Source organism: Tiliqua scincoides, chromosome 9 (assembly GCF_035046505.1).
Source record: "Tiliqua scincoides isolate rTilSci1 chromosome 9, rTilSci1.hap2, whole genome shotgun sequence".
In the NCBI taxonomy this organism is placed as follows: Eukaryota; Metazoa; Chordata; class Lepidosauria; order Squamata; family Scincidae; genus Tiliqua; species Tiliqua scincoides.
The window spans coordinates 492,775-516,425 of record NC_089829.1 but is presented as its reverse complement, the minus strand read 5'-3'; the positions used below and the strand labels follow the sequence as shown (position 1 = coordinate 516,425).

The 23,651-nt window shown below is 50.7% G+C and overlaps 2 protein-coding genes across 4 annotated transcripts in view; one reads left to right on the top strand and one right to left on the bottom strand.

Annotated features, from left to right (window-relative positions):
* The first annotated feature begins 1,237 nt into the window (after positions 1–1,237).
* On the top strand, positions 1,238–15,233 carry SLC66A1 (solute carrier family 66 member 1). 2 transcript variants are annotated; one of them, XM_066637356.1, is made up of 8 exons: positions 1,238–1,374; positions 3,994–4,258; positions 6,081–6,210; positions 6,440–6,527; positions 7,254–7,411; positions 8,198–8,290; positions 9,431–9,616; positions 10,192–15,233. In XM_066637356.1, the coding sequence occupies exons 2-8, from the start codon at positions 4,086–4,088 to the stop codon at positions 10,291–10,293; spliced, it is 930 nt and encodes a 309-aa protein (XP_066493453.1). In that variant the 5' UTR covers positions 1,238–1,374; positions 3,994–4,085; the 3' UTR covers positions 10,294–15,233. The 2 variants fall into 2 exon arrangements, with proteins under 2 accessions (XP_066493453.1, XP_066493454.1); XM_066637357.1 differs by having other exon boundaries at positions 1,241–1,300.
* Positions 15,234–16,429: 1,196 nt separating this feature from the next.
* Positions 16,430–23,651, bottom strand: part of CAPZB (capping actin protein of muscle Z-line subunit beta) — a 63,491-nt gene continuing 56,269 nt past the window's right edge. Inside the window, exons 7-10 of one of the 2 annotated variants that reach the window (XM_066637350.1) lie at positions 20,788–20,853; positions 19,468–19,544; positions 18,957–19,068; positions 16,643–16,733 (exon numbers count right to left, since the gene is read on the bottom strand). In XM_066637350.1, the coding sequence (XP_066493447.1) occupies positions 18,966–19,068; positions 19,468–19,544; positions 20,788–20,853 (246 nt within the window). In that variant the 3' untranslated portion in view covers positions 16,643–16,733; positions 18,957–18,965. Of the gene's footprint in view, positions 16,734–18,956; positions 19,069–19,467; positions 19,545–20,787; positions 20,854–23,651 lie in introns of both variants that reach the window. The other variant, XM_066637351.1, reaches the window with a different exon arrangement.

The following is a 23,651-nucleotide window of genomic DNA, read 5'->3' as shown; positions in this document are numbered from 1 at the left end:
CTGGCTCAGGGCCCAATTCTAACCAACTTTCCAGCGCCAATGCAGCCCTGAGGCAAGGGAGCAAATGTTGCCTCACCTTGAGGGGGACCTCCGTGAATGCTCCCCCACTGCAGGACGCTGTGCATGGTCTGTTAGCATGGCTGCACCTGTGTGGGAAAGTTGGAAAGGATTGGGTCCCCAAAGAGCTTACAATTTATTGTATTTTTAAATTGGCAAAAGATGCACATGGATACAAAGAAAGAGCATCTTCCATTTAAGGGAATCCCCCTTTCTCTTTTTGGTTTTTTCCGTTCCCTGTTTTCCTTGAGCCAGAAGGGCAAGGCAGTCTGCACATGATCAGAGGCACTTCACCCTTTAAAAAGAAATTAATACAAGTTTGTTTGAGAAATTTCTATCCCGCTTTTCCCAGCCAAAGCAAATGCCGGAGGGCCCAATCCTATCCAATTTTCCAGTGCTGGTGCAGTCTTGCCAGTAGGGTGTGCGCTACATCCTGTGGTGGAGGGGCAGTCACGGGGACCTTCTCAAGGTATGGGAACAGGTGTTCCCTTAGTGGTTCTCAAACTCTCTGGGAGGGTTTGAGAGCCACTAAGTTCTTGCTGGGCGGGTGGGGGAAGGCAGCAGGCGATGGCTCAGCGCCTACTTTCACTGCTGCAGGTCCACTGGGCTTCCCGCTGCTGCCTCCCCCCTGCCTCCAGGCTGTCCCGCCCCTTAAGGGGGCAGGGGCCAGGGCCCACATGCTGGGGCGTCAGGACGCCCCAGTTTGAAAAGCCCTGCCTTAGCATGAGGCTGCATTGTGGCTGCACTGGAGTTGGAAAGTTGGGCAGGATTGGGCCCTGAGGCAGCTTACAAAGCTCTAGAACAAAGTATCATAACAGGGAAGAAGAAAAAAATATCAAATGAAGCATTAAAAAAATTGATTTTAACATTAAACAGTGAAACATAAAAAATTTTGCAGTGCGCATTGGGGGAGAACTAAAAACACTCTGCACATGCTCAGAGGCACTGGAATTGACTTGCCAGAACTTCTGGAAGGCCAAAACTGGCAGTTTTGCGCTCCTGCGGGCCAATCCTAACCCCGCCCGCGGGCAGGACCGAGGCTGAGCCCGGGGGTGGGACCAGCACTGGGTCCAGCCTCCCTCCCTCGCTCGCTCCTTCCGCGGGGCGGGCGCCAGACCAGCTGATTCGCCTGCATCAGCAGACACGAGCCCGACCCTCCACCGGCAAGCTGGGGGAGGAGCTGGGCAGGCAGGCAGCACAAAGGCGCTCGCCCGCCCCGGGTGAACGTCGGAGAGGAGCTCCGGTGGGCCAGCTGGAGGGCCCCGCAGCTGAACTCGAGGTCTTGGGGGGCCGAGTGCTGTTCTTCTCTAGGAGCAGGTAGGGCGAGGGGTGCGAAGGGGAGCCTCGCCTCCTGCCCCTCTTTGCCCTTTCCTGTCTGGGGCAGAGCCTGAGCCTCTTTCCTGGGGACTCCTGGAAAGAGGAAAGGGAAGGGGGGCTTTGGCTGGTCTGGGGGTCTTGTCTGCTGCCCAGCAAGTCCACCTTCCCAGAAAAAGGGGGGGGGGGTTTCCAGGACTGTAAAAAGAAATGCACTCTGTCTATGTTCAGGGGTGGTGTGGCATCATTCATATGTTCCTAATTTGAAAACTAGGTCTTATTGTTCTAATTTATGCTCTTTGGACAATCTTTTAAAAGGTAAAAAGATAATAGGGAACACCTCTTGGAATGGGGTATCAAAGTCTTGCCTACCTCATAGGGTTGTTGTGAGGACAGAAGGAGGGGGAAAACTATGTACACTGCCCTGAGCTCCTTAGAGGAAAGATGGTCTTAAAATGTAAAAATAGGTTTTTGGAAAGTGTAACCTGTGGTCCTTGCTCTGCTTTTTCCCCTCTAACTGTAGGGTTTAATTTGGACCCCAAAACCTGCTTTCATTTTCAGATCTTGATACTGGAACATGTGTTTGCACTGCTGAATAAGAGCGTCTCTGAATATATACAAACTGCATTTTAAAACTTACTGACAATACATGTAATTTCCTATGTTCAACCTGTGGCTAGTTTCTCTATCCTTTAGCAGGCCTGACTTAACCCCTCCTGAATCAGGCTGTGTGTGGGGATGGGGCCTGCCTCTGGTGGGGAGAGGTGAGACTTGTCACTGGGCAAGGATACCATGTAGAGCAGTGATTTTCAACCTTTTTCATCTCATGGCACTCTGGCAGGCACCAAAATGGTCAAGGCACACTGTCAGCTTTTTGGCAGTTGACAAGGCACACTGTGCAGGGGCTCACATCCCCCAATGGTCCTATTGATAAATGACAGTCTCCCAGATTCCCATGGCACACTTGGGGACCATTCACGGCACACCAGTGTGCCACGGCACAGAGGTTGAAAATGGCTGATGCAGAGGCTTGCTGCTGGGGGTGACAATGAAGGGCCAGACCCCAAGATGGTCCCTCTACTGTCCTGTGTCTGTAAATGATTTTTTTGGTGAAATTTCTTTGTGTAGAACAAGATATAAAACTGTACAGCTCTGTTTGTAGATATGGTAGCTGGTGCTAGTTTTTTTTTGTGTGTTTATTTCTTTCACACACACTGCCAGGCAACCACCTGTGTCCTTGTAGTATCTTTTTGTACTGGTTTTAACTTTTCTCTTGGGAGTCAGTTTTGCGGGGAAAGGAGCTTCTGAAAAGATGGGATAGAAATCTTCTAAGTGCAGAATGAATGTAAGAGAGAAAAGGTGCAGGTGGTTAAATGACAGGCTGTATGTGTTTTGTCTGCCTAGGCAAGTTTCCTCTTACAAGCACTGAAGTATTGTTGATGCTTTGGGAAATGCTCTTTCTTCAAGCTCAGAGGTGGCATATGTTTGTATGTGTTCTTGGCTTGAGAAATCCAGTTTGGGTTCTTAAGCCTGATTATGGTAAAAATGCACCCCATGTGTGTATGGAAATAAACTGTTTTCTACCATCAGCTGCCCCATTTCTGCTCTTGGCTTCAGTTGCCAGGGTTGCATTTGATCATGCCTCAATCCCAGAACTTGCCTTGATGTCCAGGCCATAGGAGAATCCTCAAGCAGCCTGACCCCTTTGTGCACCCCATGTTGGGGACTGGCTGCCACTTCTTAGTTTGCTCTTGATTCAAGCTCTTGAGTTCCAGCTGTCCAGCCGCTTGTCTAGCTGAGAAAAAAGCCACTCTGAAAATCAGGCTGGGTAATGTCCTCAAATGACTTTCTGCTGAAATGCCATTTCCTCCTGCACTGTTCAGAGGTGGAACTGCTGCTTGGCTCCATCCAAGGGTGATGTCTCCTCTGGGTGGCACAGTTCCTACATCTTTTTTTGGGGGGGAGGGAGATTGCAGCCTGGCTCATGAGTCACCTTTATCCATGGCTGTTTTTAAAAGCTCTTGCAAACTGCTGACAGAGTTCAGATTTATGATGACTACAGCCTGGTCAGCTGACCAGGGTCAGGTCAGCAGCCTAGATTAAGTGTCCAGAGCTGCCCAACTGAGTTAGATGGTGGCTTCCAGCCACCCAGCATCTTCTGTCTCACTTCAGCCAGCCGGGGTCTCTCGGAAGGATTTCCCTTGCTTGCCTCCAGCATCAGGTAAACTGCCTCTGAAGCTGGAGGTTCATTAGTGATTCTCTCACATTAATTTGTGTAGTGCATACTGAGCCATTTAAGCTGGTTGCCATCGCTGTATCTTCTGGCAGAGCTTTCAAAGTTCACCTTACGGCTGGAGGTCCAAGACTGGTTATGGGACTGAATGTAGCACCATAGAGAGGAATTTGATGGTTTGGTAATGGGGGAAATTTCCTCCATCACCAGTCCTGCAATTCTGTTTTCTATGGGACAAGCAATTAAGGTTTGAACCACCAGCGACTGTTCAAGTCCTGCAGTGAATCCATGGCTGAGGTCGGACTCCTGACTTGCGTCCTGCGCCGTGGATTGTCTCTTCTGGTTGTGCATTTTTGGATCTCTTGTTTTCCTTGTCAACCAATCTGCAGTGGTGCTATGGACTCCCCCTTCCTCTTGCGCCTTGCCTGACTCCTGTCACTGCGCCCTGCGTCCTGGATCGGCTCCTGCCTTGGCACTCACGATGGAGGTTGACGCTCAGAATACGGGCTCCTGGAGTCTTAATTTCTCAGACTGTCCCAACGGATCCCAGTGGATCTGGGATGTGTTCCACGAGTGCGCTCGAGACAGCCGGGACGTGGCAAGTGTAGTGCTGGGGCTGGTCTCCATCTTGTGCTTTGCTGCAGCTTCTTTCCCGTAAGTAAAACAAGTCACTGCTTCCTCTTCTGAGTGTCTCGGCTGTTCCTCCGTGGGAGATCCTGGGAGCCGTGACTCTGATGTTAGGTCATGGCCGGAAAAACCACTTGGGTGGCTCTGTGGCTCCTCTCCAGCAGTGATGAAACTTTTGGAGAGATGAATCACTTCCTGTTCCAGGGATGTGGTGACTGTGGCCTTATCTCCTCTGAGCTGGGGATTGCTTCTGACAAAGCATCTTAAACCGCCATTAAACTATCAGGATAAGAAGGTAAGAAGATCCCTGCTGGATCAGGCCCAAGGCTAATCTCCTCATGCATCCTCAGTGGAAACCCCCTGCTCCTTTGCAACTGGCATTTGGAGGGCAGACTACCTCTGAACATGGAAGTTCCATATGTATAAATTCTTGTAACTAGTAGGCCTTACTAGACCTGTCCTCTATGAATCTGAAAGCCCTCTAAGTCAGCAGCTGTTACTGCTTCTTGTGGCAGCAAGTTCCATAGACTGATGATGCACTGTGTGAAGGAGTTTTTCCATTTCTCTGCATTAATCCCCTGCTAGTCCAGGTCTTTGGTTGGCTTTTGGGCCTAGTGTTCTCCATGCCAGACGTTGTTGTAAGCCTCAGTCATACCTGTCCCCTTGGCTGCCTTCCTCCCCCCCAAACAAGAGGCCCAATATTCTAGACTCTTCGTCTTCAGAGGGTGCACCAGCTCCGTCTGCTGTCCTATGAGCCCTTGAATTTCTCCATTTCTTGGAAGGCCATGCTCCTTCCTCATCCTGGCTTGCAAATCTAGTCTAAGGCTGCAATCCTGCACCCATTTACCTGTAAGTAAGTCCCACTGAATTCAATGGGGCTTGCTTCTGAGTAGACAGGCATAGGCTTGCACCCTTTAGTCTGTAGTAGCTCTGTTGCCCCACAAGCCTGTTTGTGCTATTTATGTCCTCCAAAAGAGTAATTTGTTTTTAAGCATGCATGTGTTTGCTAGTCCAGAGGTTCCCAAACTGGGTGCCATGGCATGTTTTCAGGGGCATCCCAGGACCCACACTGGCCGAGCCACTTGGTAGCATGAATACGATGCAACACACTGGAGCAGAAGTCTGGAGCAGCAGGTGGGCTGTCTGCACAGAGCCATGGGAGGGCTCTGCTCCCTCCCTGGGCTGTTTTTGAGCCTTTTTTCTGTGCAACTTGGAAGTAAATGCCACTGGCATCACATCAGTGCATTCTGCATCATTAGCACTTACTTCCAGGTCTGGAGCTTGACAGGATTGTTGCTGGCTGGGTAAGTTTGGGAAGCAGTGATTGACTTGGCCTGGACCAGGGGTGTCCAAACTCTTTGGCAGGAGAGCCAAATCATCTCTCTGACACTGGGTTGGGGGCCAGGGGAAAAAAGAATTAATTTACATTTAAAATTTGAATAGATTTGAATAAATTTAAATAAATAAATAGACGTATTAGAGATGGAACTTACCTGGATGAATGAAGGTCTCCATAGCTCAAGGCCTATAAAAGGCCTTGCACAAAGCAAGGCCAGCCTTCACTGCTGTTTCACAGATGTGAAACAGCAAACACTGGAGGGAGCCCTTGGCCCGCAGCTCGGGCAAGTGCTTGAACAGTTACTCTCACACTGAGAGCAGTTGGGCCAGCACATGCTCTAGCAAGTCTCCAGAGGGCCAGAGGCTCATTGGAGACTGGGGGCTCCCCACAGGCCAGACTGGGGGTCCCTGAGGGCTGCAAATGGCCTCTGGACCGGGGTTTGGGCACCCCTGACCTAGACAATCAAGCAAATGACAACTAATCATTTTTTTCCTCTGATCTTTTTTGCAGCCAGTGCTGGCAGGCCTGTAAAACTGGCATCATGGACCAGGCACTGTCTGTCTATTTCCTTTTGGGATGGTTGGGAGGAGACACCTTAAATCTTATTGGATCTTTCTTGGCTGACCAGCTGCCATTACAGGTACTTGGTTCCCATCTCGTTTCTTTTTCTGTCTCAATTGATCTAAAGCAAAGAAAATGGCATCTTGTTTTTAAGAACGGCTTCTTTCCCCTCCCTCTTTTTACCACACTGCAAAATCTCTGCCAGTTCTGGTTTAGCATTTCAGTTGTTGCCTGGCTTGGTAATATTTCTGATGCAGAGGATGCAGTCTTGCCAACTCCTTACTTAATGGCTGCTGCTCTTCTCATAGGTGTACACTGCAATCTATTATGTTGTGGCTGACCTGATGATGATCTCCCTGTACTTCTATTACAAAATCAGGAACCAGAGCAGAGGCTGTAAGTGAGAGAGATTAAGTTCTCTGACATGACAAATGTATATATTTTTATTTAAATGTTCTTAACCTGCTTTTGTTTCCAAGAACACACCTGGGGCTTAATCTGAGTTGAAACTTGTTTCCAGGACCTGTTCCAGTGCTCAGTGTAAAGCTGATGTTTCCTCTGTGCATGTCCAAAGTGGTAGTTTTTGTTTTATCATCTCTCTGCAGGGTAATTCCAAGATTGAAACCACTTCAATCAGTCTTAATTTTTCAGGTGTAGGGGAGGGAACAGGCTGTGTCCTGGAGTTGTGGGGAAAAAATGCACTCTGCACATGCTTTAGGCACTTTAAGATTCAGGTCTCAGTGTGAACTTTTCCCTAAGTCACCAAACTGAGGCTCTGTTTCTGACCACAGAAGTCTTATGAGAAAACAAAAGGACAGATAATAGGTGGCTGTTTTTTATTGGGCTCTGTTGTAGATATCTGAACCACTTCCTGTCTGCAGATAACCAAATTGCTCCTCTATCTCCCTTATTGGGCCTCTTAACAATGTGAGGTTTATATTTTGAAGATACTCTCAACTTCTTCCAAGCTGCAGATCAGTGCAGAGCAAAGCAGATGTGAAATTGTGTTGGAATCCTGTGTGTAAATTGGGCGGGCACAGATTATACCCCAAAATTCACTTGAACAAAAGATGGAGGGGGCAGGAAGGAGACTTCTGTGATTTGAATTCTTTTCCTCTTCAGCTTCTGCCCCCATTAATGCCGTTTGTGTGTTCGTCTTCGTGGGGACGGTGTCAGCAGCGTCTTTGCTGGGCAGGCCCCCGTCTCGCGTCAGTGACCGAATGACAGTGTTAAAAGGCAGGGTGCTTCTCTCCGTCTCGGCTGATCCCCCAAACTGGGAGGTGAGCTCCTTCTTGAAGGGGATGTATGTGAGGTGGTGTTGGTGGTCATGGTGATGCCATGTAACTTGTCGCAACTGCCGCCATGGAGACAATTGCCATGTCTGTCAAAGGACCCCTTGCAGTCTGCAGTGTTGGTGCTGGTCTCTCTTTGCCGCCCAAGAAGGGCAGGGGACAAGGGCACATTAGTTGCAGCCTGCAGGGAAACTTCACAAAGCAATCAATCCCACACCTCGCTTGTGGTCCTGCCGTGACGGTGCAGAAAAAAGTATTTTGGAAGGCACCTGTGCTGAATATATTATAAAGAGCCAGAATAGTTGGCGCCTGCAGTACCCAGATTTGGGAGGGAGGGGCCTTCTCAAAGCAGCAAGTCTATACAGTGTTGTCATAGAAACCCTGTCTGTGGGTGCAGCTTTGAGTTCTTTCTATAGAAACACATGTATCCATGAGCAGACTCGCTCCTCCAAAATCTGCTCATCCCAGACATCTGGAGGCATATGCCTGCATTTTCTCCTTGTGTATGACATTTGTGCCAAAAACTGTACATGGTAAAAAACTTTCATGGCAGAATTGCCTGCTTTTTTTTTTTAACGATAACATGGCAGCACACTAATATTGATATATGAATAGACTCTTTAGCCATATAGATTTTCGGCCACCTAGTGGCCGAAAAGCTGTTGTGCTGCATGTGTGGTGACCACTATGGGGATTCTTCCTTTCTGGGATGAGATCTCTGTAGACATTTATCCTGCATCTAAGGTCTCTTGTAACTGCCTGTGTCCTCTGCAGCCTTTCACTGAGAAGGAAGTTGTTGGTTTTGCAATTGGGTCCATCTCGTCGGTGCTATACCTGCTTTCCCGAGTCCCACAGATCTACACAAACGTGAGTGTGGCCTGAGAAATGGGGTATAACCTGTCCTGTTGGGGGGGGGGTATCATTCCAAGCCAGGGTGGGAGAGGTCCTGTTGTTGACTTTGCAAAGAACTATTTTCTTGGCCATCTACAGACTCTGAATTGGGGAGTAGAGCTACTGGTCAGATTCAGACTTGCTGTGCTGGATGAGGCAGAGGTCCAGATTCCTGCTTCCAGTACTTTAAAGCGCCCACAAGTGGGCCTGAAGGCAACAGCCCTTCCACTGCTGTTGCCTGCCACTATCTTTTTCCCCCTCCAAGATAGACTGCCCCTATACATAGAGGTTTCAGTTAGCACTTGTGGCAAAATTGAGTGCTTTGAGCTAGCAGCCTCCTCGCATGTGGTGGCTGCAAATCCCATAAGTTACTGCTGTGCCATTATGAAGCTAGCACCAACTGATTTTACTGAAAGATGGCTCCAGTGTAGTGGGATTAAGGATGGCTGCTTCAGCAGGTGCCACTTTTCAGCATGGTGGACTCTCCCCTCCATCCATTTAGCCAGCCCACTTCTGGCAGTCACAACAGGCCTGGGTTAAGAAGGGACATGGACAATCGTAGACCTCCAATTGTCCAATCTCTGTGCAATTCATGGTGCTGATGATTACCTCTTAAAGCCCAACATGGTTTGGGGCCAGTGTTCCTGACAGTTTGCCTCCCTCTGAATCTCCCCATCTGCAGAGAACTGGGTGGGAGATTCCAGTGTGTATTCCCTGCCTTTTGACTTCCTCTGGGTGGTGCACAAGAGCAGCTTCTTAGTGGTAGCCCCTGAAATGTACAAAGCAGGGATTTCCACTACATGACCTTCGGTATAGCTTCCATACTACAGTGAGCTTCCCAAGCCAAAACATTTGCCCAAATAAACACCCATATTTCTTAACTTTGCTAATAGAATTTGTGCACTCTTAAATCAAGTGCCTCCTGTCTGTGCTGTTTATAAGGAGGAGAACTTGGCAACCCAAGGCCAGTGGCATGATTCAGGTACCTTAGCCTGTGTTGAGCAAAAGGCTTTCCAGTTGCTGAACAGACTCAAGTGCTGCTGGAGTTGGGCCTGCAGCCAGCAGCCGGCTCCTCTGCTGGCTTGACTGGCTGAGTCCTTGTGTGCCCTTTTGCAGTTCAAGAGGAAATCCACAACCGGAATCTCTTATTCCCTCTTTGCTCTGGTGATGCTCGGGAACACTCTATACGGCGTGAGCGTCCTCTTGAAGAACCCGAATCCAGGCCAAGCGGAAGGTAGCTATGTTATCCATCACCTCCCTTGGCTGATTGGCAGCTTAGGAGTGCTGGCGCTTGATGTGATTGTATCCTTCCTGCTATCAGAGCCCAGGGCTTCCTCACTCAATGGTAGCAGCTGCTGTTTTGTTCCCAGTATTCTTAGGCTGCTGCCTTCTCAGTTTCAATTTCCCAATTGCCAATATCTTGATTGTTGGGCAGAGACTTCTACATGGTGCTTATGCATTCCGTGCATGAGGCTTTTTAGGGCCGGTTTTAGGATACAAAGTGACTTGTATGTATTGCCTGTTGTGTGGTTTTAGTAAGGATGGCATCAAGGTGTGCAAGTATTAGCCCCATGTTACAGTTGGGAAGACCGAGGCTGTGAGGAAGTGGCTTGCTCAAGAACACCTAGTAAGTTTGTGGCAGGAGAGTCAAATGGAGGAAGCCCTGATTGGCAGCTCTGACCCCACTGCTCTTGCTAAAAGCCAACCTCATTTTTTAAATTGGATGTGGAAGCAAATGACTAGCCAATGTCAATCTCTGAGAATTAATGCTTGTGCTGCAAACAAATCTTGCTTTTGTGGCAATGCCAAAGAGCAGGTAGGCATACTCCAGCTGCATACTCCTTGTTAAAGAAACAGACCTTGACTTCTTGCTCCAGATCTCCTTCCAGTTTCTTGCCTACCGACGGAGGAGGCTTCCCTCCCTGGAAGAGAGGGATGCTCTCCTGGGAAGGGAGGATGACTCATCTCTTGAAAGCTGACCAGCCACAAGCTTGAGAGCCTGTCAAAGGACGGCGAGTGCTGCAAAAGGGTTGACAGCATCCTTAGCGTGGAGGAACATTGGGGGGGCCGGCGGGATGATTCTAGACTCTGGCTTGTATGGTCTCACCTGACTGCAAGAGGGACTCTGGTGCTGCCCTTAATGTGCTACTATTTAAAAAGGAAAATGAGAGCCAGGCAGAGGCCTGAGGATTAAGGGTGTGTGTTTAGTTTGCAGTGACCTCAAGACTGGAACTGAGTGGCATGAAATGGAGAAACGGGTGGGTCCAACACTTCCTGAACACAATCCATGCGTGCAACGAAATGCATTGCAAATGGTGCCTGTGCTCACTACCTCCTCACTGGAACTCTTTTTGGAGTTCTTGTACCCTCACAAACCACTTTGCACCCCTTACTATTGGCAGGAAAGGGCGAGGGACGCAGGTCAGTATATGCATTCCTTTTTTAAACTGATGTTTTAGTGGAACTTGTGGACAGCTGGGGAAAAAAAATAAAAATAACCTCTTTAGTGACTATGTCTGTCCTGTTCAGGGCCTGTTTTAGTGCTGAACCTCTTGCTTCCCACTTAATCTGTCTGGGTTTGTGGATTGATTCTTACTTGCTGGGTGGGTTGATTTTGTTTGATGTCTCTTTGAGCTTTGGCAAAAAAAAAAAAAACAGACTAAGAGACCTGCTGGAGCAGCCCCCCTAATTCACCACTCTGCTTGCAATGGCAGCCATCCAGTGGCTGCCAGGAAGCCTACAAACAGGGCTTGAAATAGTAGCCCTCTCTAGCAACTGATAATTCTGCTTCTGCCTATGGAGGCTTTATTTTAGCCATCGTGGTTTAACCGCAGTTGAGATGCCCCTGGAACTTGGTTCCTCTTCCTTGAAAGCCTCATTCAGGGTTCTGTCTGAGCCTTACGAGTGGATGCTGCTAGTGATGGAAGCTGGGACATGGACACACCCTGTGGGCAGAGGCGTGCTCCAAGGCTGACATTTGGGCCTCAACCCTGTGGGAAGCTGCATCGGTTGATGGGGGGTGCTAGATGGAGCAAGGGGATGCTGCGAGGGGGTGGCCCTCTGCATCCATCCAAAATGGAGCTAGGTTCTTGTGGAGCTGTTGCGTGATGGTTTTCTGGAGGTGAGATGCACTAGCGGCAGTGCCTCTGCTTTCTGTACAGAAGGGCCCGGGTTCAAGTCCTACCATCACTGCCTGTACGGATGCAAGAGCAGAGAGACGCCTTCCTTGCCTTGGTAGGAAGTCTCCTATAGTATGTTGTCCTCCTCTGGGCAAAACAAGTGCTTCCCTATGGCATCTCCTCCTCTGCTGAGCTTCTGTACAGAATCTGGTCTTGTCTTCTCGGTGGGTGAGGGGCAGGAGGAAGCTTCCGCTTCCGCCTCCTCCTGCCTCTCATACTTTTTAAGTCATTTCGTCCCAATGTTGTATATATGCAACAGGGATCAAATGTGTACATCTGTGGCCTGGCCAAAAATATTTGCTTGGGCTCAACATAGATCCATCCTCAGGGGCCACCTGGGAGGCTGGTGGGGCGCTTGGTGCAGAGCAGGGGCCCCAACCCTCTTAGGCCCACTCCTAGCCAACTTTCTAGCATCATGGCAACTGCAGCGCAGCCCCACGGTAAGGAAATAAACATGCCTTTACTGTGTGGAAGACTCTGTGACTGTTTCCCTAGAGGGAAGTGCGTGTCCCATTGTCATAGCTGCATCAGTGCTGGAAAGTGGGATAGGATTGGGCACTCAGTCTTGTGTAGCAAACAGGTGACAGTGCAGCAGATTTTGTGTGACAGGAGTTTCAGTGGTCCCTGAAATAGTGGACTGAGCCTCCAAACACCCTTTGCAGGCACTCACTTACTCATGTGTAAATGCAGATGGGTGGCTCAATTTTACTTTCCATGGGGCCAAAGTATTTTCCTTGTTGGCCATCGGTTTGTCAGTTTTGCAACTTGCCCAAAAGCGGGTCCCAAGCCACTGTTTGGACACCACTGCCACAGTTGCATCTTTCAAGGGGTAGAGGAGGCACATGGCTGCAGAGTTGTTACATAGTGCTCATTAATATTAAGGCACTTTACAAGAGGATAAGTCTATCCCAAGAGGCTCACATAGCCACTTCCATCCATCAGCAGCCAGAACCACCGCAGAGGAAAATGGTGTGCTTCTGTTGTGTTTCTCTGCTTTCTGATCAAAGGTGAGCTTGGGGGATTCAGGCAATCTGAATACGGCACTGAGGGGTGCAGAGCACAGTGTGGGCTCAGTGGTATTTGTTTCAAATGCTGGTTCCTGTTCAGCGAAGCGGGACCCTCTGCTTGTGTGGAAAGATGACATGCCACTCCTGGCCCTTGCCTCTCTCCCTCCTGTGGTGCTGCTGGGACTGGTCAGTTGGTCAGTCTTTGTGAGAGGGGCTGGCCAGAGGCTGGCTGCATCTCCTGCGTGACCGGCCCTGCTTGCTCCAACCACCTGGACTTCCTTTGTTGTTTTCACCACTGAGCTGATGCTGATTAGTGGATTTGTGATCATGAATTATCTGGGGCTGATTTTTGTGTATGGGTGAAACATGTCTGAGTGGGTTGAATTCATGATTTTGGAAACGATCATGGTAATTATGCCAGATTAATTAAAGCAGTGGTTTTAACCACTGTCCTGCAGGTACTTCCTGAATTGGGGGGAGGCCAGAGCAGCAGCTTCTTAGAAAATGTATCTTTACCCAGCAAGGAGTTAGTCTGTGGAACACCTTGCCACAGGGTGTGGTGATGGGTTCTGACCTAGATACCTTTAAGGGGGATTGGACAAATTTCTGGAGGAGAAGTCCATCACAGGTTACAGGCCATGGTGGGTATGTATAACCTGGTTTTAGAAGCAGACCTCCAAATGCCAGGCCAGAGTGGCAGCAGGTCCATTGAGGTCTTGTGTGCTCCCTGAGGTATCCAGTTGGCCACTGTGAGAAACAGGAAGCTGGATTAGATGGGTTTTGGCCTGATCCAGCGGGGCTCTTCTTATGTTCACAGCTCAGGCAGAAATGCACAGGGCAGCCTCTCTTAAGGGGGGGGGGGGAACTGCTGTTCTTCACAAGCCACTCAAGCTCATCTGATGCAGAGCTATAGCAAAAATTCATGGACAAATGATAAGTTGAAAGGAGAGCAGAGGTTCATCCAGAGCAGTCTTTTCCACAGGCAGGGAGGGGCCAGCTAAGCACTGTTTGCATCTAGCCAGTTTGACTTGTGCTTTGTGGCACTGTCTAGAAGGGACCCTTCCTTCTGAGGCAGCTTCCCCAGAGTGGGTGCCTAGATTTTGTAGTGAAAAAACATGCCAATGCTCTGATAGGGTGGCATTTTAAGCTTTGCTGGGACCGGTTCAGGCTTTTCCTGCCTTTCTCTCTCCCCCCCCCCCCTTGCAGAATAGGTCATGCTATACATTCAAAACCATGAGGACACTGTTCACAAAGGAGGGAGAACCAGCAGTTTGCAACCACCCTCAGTGTGTCAGGCTGCTGCAAAGGCAGGCAGGAGTCTCAGTGGGTACAGCCCCTGCAGCAGGTGTTCCTGTCACTCCCCCCCAACCTGTAAAGCTGCCAGCTTTAAATGTCAATCAATTCTAAAACAGATTTTTTTTGGGGGGGGGGGCCCACAAAAATGTGTAAAATATACAATGTGGCCCTCCTGCTGAAAAGTGTGGAGACCCCTGGTGTAGAACTGGATAAAGGGACTGACCACCCAGTCCTAAGCATATTGCTTTGGAAGCAAGCCCCATGGAATGCAGTGTACATGTGCACAGGATTGCAGCTTTGGCTAGGCAATGGGGAAGTTCTTGATTTGAAGCTTGCTTCTGCTGTAAAATCATTGTGGAAAAGCTTACTCAGAGTTGACTTCCTTGAAGTGGTCCTCTCTGCACAGAAAAACACCCACATGTCCCACTTGCCAGGTTTTAACAGGACAGGGTGATCCAGCCCTCAAGGCATGTGCAATGGGCTGAACCCTTCTCCCACCCCCCAGAGGGAAACAAGCACTTGCTTTTTTTTAGCTGTTTTGTTTGATGCTTCCTAATTTTTTGGTTGGAGTAAATAAGGACCTTGGGGCCCAATCCTATCCAACTTTCCAGCCCTGCTGTGGCCCTGTGCTAAGGGGAATAAACATCCCTTACCTTGAAGCAATCTCCACACCTGCCTCTCCCTCAGACAGCAGTGCTTGATTGCATCAGTGCTGGAAAACTGGACAGAATTGGGCCCTTGCTCTCTTTGACTGTGGTCTTGTCTATATGATCTTCCAATGGCTGCATCCTGGCACTATTTACAACTGTGACACCTATTAGTGTCCCTTCAGCCCTAAAAGGGGCGCAGACCTACTCATTTCTATACTGAAAGATATTTATTATCATGTAATGAGCACAATATACACAGGCTTTGAGAAATGAAATTTTGAATTGGGCCCCTCCCTCCTGAGCAATCAATGGGATGTGGCATTCAAGAGTGTACCTGCAATATCCATTGATCTTAACTATATTTAATCCAGCAAAAATGGTTTTTGGGGTATTTTTAGAGACACTACAGAGCTAGACTGTATGACTCAGCAATGAGATGCTGGTGCTGCAGGAGTCATTATTTTGTGGTCAGAGGGAGTCATTATAAATCTTAGGAGAAAAGGTATCAATATTAAAAGTGTTACAGCCATCTATGACATTCACAGATATGTATGTTGCCTTAAATTATTTACCTATAACATGGAGATTAACATCAGGTCATCAAAAATGACTCTGTGCTCTCATGATGGTCAAAAGACTTATAGTACTTAATTGGAAGGAAAGAAGGCCACTAACCTGTGTCCAAATGGGTGCTTGGTCTTTTTCGCATATCCATGTTCAAGCAAATGGTTTATTGATGTCAGTTGCACATGGACCTATTTAAAACTATCTGGAGGCCATTCTTCAATAAAACCTTAAACTGTATGAAGCATGCAGATATATATTTTAGGGCGCAATCCTAACCCCTTACAGTGCTTTCCAGCACTGGTCTGGCGATGCCAATGGGACGTATGCTGCATCTTGTAGTTGGGTGTCATTCACGGAGGCCTCCTCAAAGTAAGGGAAGGTTTTTCCCTTACCTTTGAGCTGTATTTGCCCCTGCATCAGTGCTGGAAAGCACTGACATAAGTTAGGATTGCACCCTTGGACTGCCTTTAGGTCTGTCACCCCACTTTTTTGTAACTTTGCTGCATGTCTCGCTCTGCTCTACCTGCTGCTGCTCCTTGGACGCGAAAGGGGGCAGGGGCTGGTGCACCTCCTCTCCTCTCCACCCCAACAATAAGAACAAGGATGAAGTGGGGACACCTTGCTGCCAGCATAGACTACGTCAGTGGAGTCTGAGACCCTCATCGAGCTAGTAAAAAGCACCAGTACCTACCTTTTGACCAGCTGAATGCTCCAGGTGGGCGCTCTGGCACAAACAGGCAAGAGACATGATGCATAATATAGTCGACTGGTTGTAGCATCCAACTGGTGTTTCTTGGCATAGGCTTTTAATTCACTGAAGCACAGGCCCCTCTGTCTGTAGCTGTAAGAGCTAGTATAAAAATACACCACCCAACAATCAATTGCGAAGAAGGGGGAAGCAAGAATGGCAAACTATCCAGGAACATTTTCATTTTTTTGCAATTTATTTTTTTCCTTTTAGGTATGGAGGCTCAAGTATAAGATGTAGATTCAAATTTAAGCATTACAAATTAAAAAACCGATCTTTTGCATTCTGTAGAAATCAAAGAGGAAACATAAAAAAACACTTCTCCATCCCAGCTCAAAGCCACAGTTTCAGCCAACATCATCAACTCACAGATGATGGTGGGTGGAGTCTGCCCCCCCGCCCCCCCACACACATGGAACAAGTTGTCCAAGAATTCTTTTCCTCTTTCACACACCACAGTATTTAATAAAGTTTTTTTGCTTTGTTTTACATTTTTTACACCAATATAACAAAAGGTTGGAGAGCAAAGAGATTTAACAGAATGACCGGGACAGGGGGGTATATGCAGCAGGGAGGGGGGAAGGTAACAAAACAAAAAGAGTAGGAATTCCTCTACAGAAATGCTTCCTGATAATGAGAGGGTGCAAATGAAGCAGCAAGACACGGGGGAAAGTTGATACTGCTTTATTTATTGGGGGGAGGGAGGGAGTTGGAGCAGTGGGTGCCCGTGGAGGAGGGTTGTATGCAGGAAGTGACGTGATGAAGAAAAAGAAATGGCGGCAGGGGAGGGCGTGAGGGGGGAGAGAAAAATGTTGTCTAAGAAAAGGGGTCTAGTGAGTGCATGGCGCTTCTCAGGAGCATCATCGACAGAGCGTCTGCTGCTTTTAACTCTGCTGCTTCCTCTTCAAAGCCTCCACCAGGTCGTTCTTCAGAGCTTCTTGCTTGGATTTGTCTGCAAAAGTCTGCACAGACCTACAAGATATGGGGGAGGAGCAGAGGGTTAAGGGAGCGACAGCAGGCTTCAGAGCTAGAGGCAGTCAAGGGCTGAACTGCAGGCAAAGCTGCCTAATTCTTGAAGGCCGTTCCCCAAGTGCCCTGGATGTCTGTCCAGTCATGGTCACGAGTGCCTAGGAGCACTTTTTGGAACCCTTTTGCAATGCACTGAAGCTCTGCGCAGGCTTGAGAGGCTCCAAGCCATGCACACAAGAACCACAAGTCACCCTGAATGTGAAACTCTAAAGTGGGCATGCAGGCTGGAGGGAAAGGGATCAGATGTCCAGCACCTGCAGGCTTCCAACAGTCCCCAGAAAGAAGACAGGCCAGGAGGTCCTTCCAGCACTGCCACCTCACTGCCTTCCAGGATTTGAACCTAGAGGCCCTCCCATGCGTGAAGGACGAATGCCACATGCCTGGCAAAGTGGGAGGAGCCATGAATGGGCCTGGGGGGCTGCCAGAAACCTGCTGCACACTCCACAAACGTGGAGGTGGCCCTTCCTCTCCTACTTGTGTACTTCCAATGGCTACATCTATTGCCCAACCACAACTCCAACAGGAGCCACCTGCTGGATCAGGCCCCAGGGACCACCCGTTGTGTCAGTGTCCTGCTTCCCACACTAGCCAACCTGGGAAGTTGCTCTGGGAAGTCCACCAGCATCGTGTGAAAGAAAGCAAGAACCCATCCTGCCTGGCCTGGCCTGCCCCTAGCTCCTGGCACTCTCCGGAAGACTGCCTTAAACCTGGAGCGGCCACACTGACTCACAAACCTCCCTCTGGGGGCTTCTCTGATCCCCTTTCCGAGCCCTGCAAGGCAGAAGCCTAGAGAGCATTTCCTGCCTCCCTGGACCCTCTCAACAATCCCTGCAGCGAGTCTGCCCAGGCACTTGTGCGGACCGTCTCACCACTCCTATACCCCCCACCCCAGCCTGGGCCCTCCCTGCCTTCCCACTCAGTTCCAGTGGATCCAAAAAGGAGCCTGCAACGCGCTGAGAACCAGTGTCGTGGAAGGTTAGGCTGGCAAGAGATAAGTCACACGCGTGTAGCTAAAGCAGTTAGAGCAGGGAAGAGACGCCTCCCCCCTTGCTTCTGGGGAAGGGGGTTAAAAGGGCGCTCCAGAGAGCAGAGCCAGACCTGAGCTCCAAAGGCAGCGGGACCATCCTGGGAATGCCTCTTCTTATTCTTGGAAGTACTGAAACCAGTTGCCAAAAGCGTGCCCCTTACAGGTGTGGGGAAAGGAACCCAAATGGGTTCCGCCAGCCTTGGGGATGTATCCACAGGCCTGCTGAAGCGCTGCTCCTCTGCACCCGCCAGGACCCCTTTGCTGCCACTGCTCAGGCATTCCAAGGTAGGCCTTTGTGTGCCGAGAGGCACCGGCAGCAGGAAAGAGTTGCAGGACGCAGCTGCTGCCTGGAAAAGAAGCACCACCACCACGTGCCTCAAAGCAAGTTTCAAAACCTCACAGAAGCAGAGAGGCACAGGCTTCCAAGGGCGAGGCACCTGCCAAAACCTCAAGGGCCAAGCAAGATTTGGTCCAACCTCTCTTACGGAGCTGTTGTCCCCCCCTTTCCAATCTTGTCCCTAAATGCTAATCTGAGCAACTTTCATGGAAGGCACACACACTAATTAACGGCTTTTCTTGGGGCAAAGCTTGCATCTCCTTCTTCAGCAGAAGATCAAGCATCAGCCAGTGTGCAGGTTTCACAGGGAGCTGCCCTATCCCCTCTGCCGCAAGTGCCAGGGTCTCTCTCCAGCCCCTCCATCGGCTGCTCCCTTTGGCCGGATGTGCTGCCAGGGACCAAGCCCGGGCCCTTCCCCATGCAGAGCTACAGTCGCTGGGCAGACTCTGGGGAGGGTCCCCCCTGCAAGATGCCAGCATGCAGCACCTGGCCCAGTTCACAGGAATTGCTTCTCCTGCTCCGGCACCCCATACAGTCGCCAAACTAGCAAGAAACCCACACCACGAACGCACACGCACAATCCACAACACTGCAAGTGCAAGAACGTCACACAGTGGACAAGAAGAGGGAGGGAGGACAAAGAGTGCCTGCTTCCGTGGCTTTGGAGCCAGTCAGCAGACTGCGAGGGTTAAAGGTTAGTTGGGTGAGCCCAGCCAGCATGCCGAGGTCAGGCCGCCTTTTGCACCGTGGTCAGTGTGGTGGCTTTAGTGTCAGGTGGCGCAGCTCTCAGGCCGGGGGGTACCTGGGCGGTTCAGTTATCTGGCTGAATGTACATCTGGCGCTGGGTCAGCACTTGGGAGAGCTCCCTCTGCAACTGCTTATACTTTTGGTTGTCGGGAATAGCGTCAATAGATCTGGAGAAAGCAGGTGCAGAAAAGAGGTGGGGAAGCACAGGGGGAAGAGAACAGGTCAGAAAGAGAGGAGGCACCCAAGTGAAAGCCGGAGAGCCACTGAGAAGAGGTCACGGAGAGAAGGAGCAGCAGCTGCAGAGCCTGGGGCAGGAGGAGAAGGCCGGGCCCAAGTCCTTTGGGCAGCAGAAAGAGACCAGTTAACCATTTCTCTTCCTCATAACTCTTCAACAGACTAATTAACCAATTCTGTCCAGCCCACAGGTGGACACAGGCCACGCTGGGCAGAAAATCACGAGACACTCCACAGAGAATGGGAAAGTCCAGTATGGGCTGCCAGTGGGGCGTGGGGAGGGGAAGAGAAAGAAAGAGCCAAAACCCACAATACTGGGGTCCCACCATTACCTTAGCCCGTTGACAATGTCCTTTGTCTTTCCAAAATAAATCTCGTTCAGGGTACTTCGAATTTTATTCTCCATGTCCTGGAAGGGGGACAGAGGAAGGGGAGCCCCCTTGTCAGTTTAGGAGGCTCTTCTCTCAGATTCACTCAAGCTGGCTTCCCCCTCCCCCCACTTAAAGGCACTCCGCAGCAGTGGCGGGTGGCGTTGGCCACCAGAGGTTCCCCTCCTAGTCAGCAGAGGGCAGCATATCTCCAGGAAACAAAGCACTCCCCTTCAGCAGGTCACTCCCACTCCTCTGGGCTTCCCTAGAAGCCTCACATTTTAAGACTCAACTTCATGGATTCAGGGTCTCTGTGATCCTGAACCGACCCTTTGGTCTGGCTGGATCACGCCCAGGTTCACCTAATGCAGCTGCATTTGCCCTGCGCTCCAGGGGAAGGGAATCCAAGAGAAACACAGAGGTGACTGCAGCCAAGGAACCGGGTCACTGAACCCTTCAAAAAGGCTTGTCATCAACTACAAAGGCAGCATTAACGGAGCAAGACTTTTTTTTAGTTAAAGAATTAACTACCTAAAAACTGCAGGTGGTGGGTGCCAACTTGGAAGGGGAGGGAATGCCTCTAACACAGCACTTGCTGAGATATACACACATGCTCAGTCGCTGCAGCACCCAGCCCAGTTGCATAGCTATGGGGGGGCGCAGTAAGTACTGCAGGTGCCCATGGTGTTACACAGGTACTTGTACTGCAGTAAGTACTGCTGGTGCCGATTCTTGAAGGTGTTACACAGGAAACATGCTGTGTAAGCAGCCCCTCCCACCTGCTGTCACACTGCCCCCCCCGTAGCTATGCTACTGACCTACCCTCTTTGAAGCTGCATTCACTTTTCTCTCACACACGGGAGGGAGTGCTTCTTCCAAGACAGTATATTAGCAGAGGCATTCTCTCATAAGTAGGGAAGAAGGCAGAGAATGACTCTTAAGGTGGTGTCTCCTACACACACCATCCAAAAGCAAGGCATATTTCCTCCTTCAGTGTTACTTACTAATATGCAGATTTAATTAAAAGACTAAACCTCATACCATCAATCAACTAAAGGTCTCTGATTAAAGAGACCTAACCCCCCCCCCCCCGACAAGGATGGATCCAGACACACTTGCCCATTTCCGAGATTAACTTCTCTCTGGGCCACCCCTGATCTGACCCACTGGAACCCAGGTAGGAGGAGGGACACCAGGAAGCTTTCTGTTGCCCCAGGAGGAGACAACTCAGCCATCTGGACCTTTGTGGCACAGGAAAGGATGGTGACTGGGTGGCTGACCTACCTCTACCAAGCGGCCAATGTTGGCTATGTGTGGAGACGAGTCGCTCACAGTCTCGTCTTTTTCCATCTGGAAGAGAGAGGGGAAAAGGTACATCTGGTTAGGAGGAGAAGTACAGAGACTCATTTGTTAGGACCTACAGCAGGGTTAGAGGACGGAGCTGGGAGGCACGTGGTCCCCCTTCAAAGGAGCAGGGGCCCCCACTTCCAGATCCTGGCAACCTGGTGATGCCCTGTAGCACCTCTCCTAAGAAGGGAAGACCCCGGGCCTGAGGTGACCAGTTTGCTCATCCAGAGCTTCCCAGCAGCCATGGGACTATTCCTGGCCAGATGTTTGGAGCTGCTCCAACCCCACAGGATATCTTTAAGACCTGGAACTGCAAGGTAGGGGTGGGAGAGGAACTTGCAGGTCGCCCCCCCCCCCGCAAACATGCCAAGTGCGTCTAGCGAGGCCGACAAGGCATGTAATTCAGTCAGAGCCTCGCAGGCAAGACGTGACCTGTGTGGTGGCGAGGTGCCAGCTCCGATTAGTCGGCCCTCATTGTCTTCAATCATACAAAAGGGAGATGGGTGAGGGAGATTAAGGCCTTCTTTGCGCACTGGGAGAGCGCGCCAGAGGAGACGGGGAGCTGGGGCCTACGTTGGAGAGGGAGAAATGGAGCCGGGGTGGGGGAGAGAAAGACCCCAGGCCCCTGTGGCACTTCAGCTTCCCTGCCGCGGAGCCCCCCGACCCCCCCTGCAACCTCCACACCTGGACAGCCCGCTGGCAACAGCCCCCAGAACTGAAAGAGAGAATCTCTCCTTGCATAAAAGCGCAGGTATTATGACACTGCCCTGCAGGCTGCTGCCAAAAGAAAAACAGAGCTTCATGCGCCCTGAGCAGCCCAGATGTTCTGAGGGCTTTAAAAAAGAAAAAGGTGGGGGGAGCTGTGCAAGTTTGTTTGCTGGATCCACGGCAGGCGGCCTCTCCTCCCCTCCAGCCTCCGCCCACAAGGAACTGCTAGAAGGTCTCAGCCTGTGCTTGCTAAGAAACGGGGGTGACAAAGCGGTGCTCATTTACTCCAGTTTGCTAGATTTGGAATTAAGCACAGTTCTCTTGCTGCTGCCGCCCCCCCACTAAACCTGGAGTCACACAACACTTTCCAGCACCTCCCAAAAAGAGCTACTTCCAGAGTAAGCGTAACCACGAAAGGCAGCACAGCCAAGAGCAGGGACAGAGGCAGCCCCATCCTGCTGCCCAGGCACCCAGCAATCCATCCCATTGTGTGGGAGAAGGCGACGAGGCCAAAGGACGGCCAAGACCAAGCAGGCCAAGCGGGCAGAAGCAAGGCCAGGCCAGAGAGAGGCCGTGGGGCAGGTCCCTCCTGGGACAAGCCATTCTGCTGCAGTGGGTGACTGCACAGCACAGCAGGGGGGCTGCCACGGAATTGCATGCGTGGGATTCAGAGCAAAGAGCAGGCCCTCAGCGCTAGAGGCTCCAGCCCGCACCTAACTGCAACTGCACCGGCCCCAGGCAGCTGGGGAGCCCAGGGGGCATCACTGCAGTGGATTCCCCCCGCCCCCGCACCATCACTGCTGCCAGCACCAGTGGCCCACAGGTTGGCGACTCAACGCGCTGCTGAAACCTGCAAGATGTCTGAGGGCAAGGGACACAGTACAGAGGACTGCAAGCAACTGCTCTGGGGCCAACTCCAGGCTGGATCTCAAAGAAGGGCCAGTGAAGACCTCCAGCGCTTCAGGCAGAACTGCTCAGTATGGGCAGTGCCAAGTTAGACGGCCTAAGACGATAAGATGCACAGGCAAGAAGGGAGAGGGATTCCCTTCCCAGCCCTCCCTCCCTGCTTCCCAGAGCCTGTGGCTGAAGCTTCCAGGAAGGAGGAGGCAGTTCACTGCCCATCTTGTGACTGCACTCAGGACCTGCCCCTCACAGGCTGGTGGAATGCCCCCCTCCCTCCTCTGCCACAGTGCAGCCAGAGAAGCTGAAGAGGACCAAGTGCTCACATGGACTGGTAGGTGTTCCCTCTGCGTTCACAGCCCGACCCGCCACAGCCGACCTGCTGTACCAAAGGCTGCCTTCAGCGTTTGTCTCACCTGGTGGGCAGCATGCCCCGCCCACCGTCATCCACATGGGGCAGCCCCCCCACAGATTCATGACACATGCACCTCTTCAGTCCCCCTCCCCACACCTCCCCCTTCCTCTGCTCTTTGTTTCACCCTGAAAGACAACATCTGGAGCTCTGCGGGACAAGCCCAGACATGAAAGCAAAACCCCAGTGAAGATATAGAGCTGGCCTAATTGGGAAGAGCAGGCTGGGGAGGCTCTTCCCATTCTGATGAACGATGGAAGCTCTCTGGTAGCGTTTTATTGCCAGTGAGGCATGGCAGGAGCGAGCAGCCCAACCCGCGCCTACAGTTCCACTCACCTCTGCTCCTGAGGAGAGGAACAACACAGCCCGTGGGCTGCTCTCCAAAGCTCCAAACAAAATCCTTTGCTGCCTACCTTCGACTCTCTGCCTTCTGACCAGGCAGAGAACTGGACAGAAATTTCCACCCAGGGAAGCTGCCACCTCTCAAGCCGACCCTTGCTTCACTTAGCTTAACAGTGTCAGGCACTGACTGGCAGCTTTTCTCCAGAATCTCAGAGGGGCCTTTCCCAGCCCTATAAGGAGATGCTGCCAGGGATGGAATCCACAGCCTTCAGCATGCCTCATCTCTGACTTGGAGCTTCTTCCCTTCAAAAACAATTTAGTTTTTAAACATGACTGCATCACTATAGAGCAGTGGTTCTCACGCCTTTAGCACTGGGACCCACTTTTTAGAACGAGAATCTGTCAGGACCCACCCAAAGCGATGTCATGACTGGAAGTG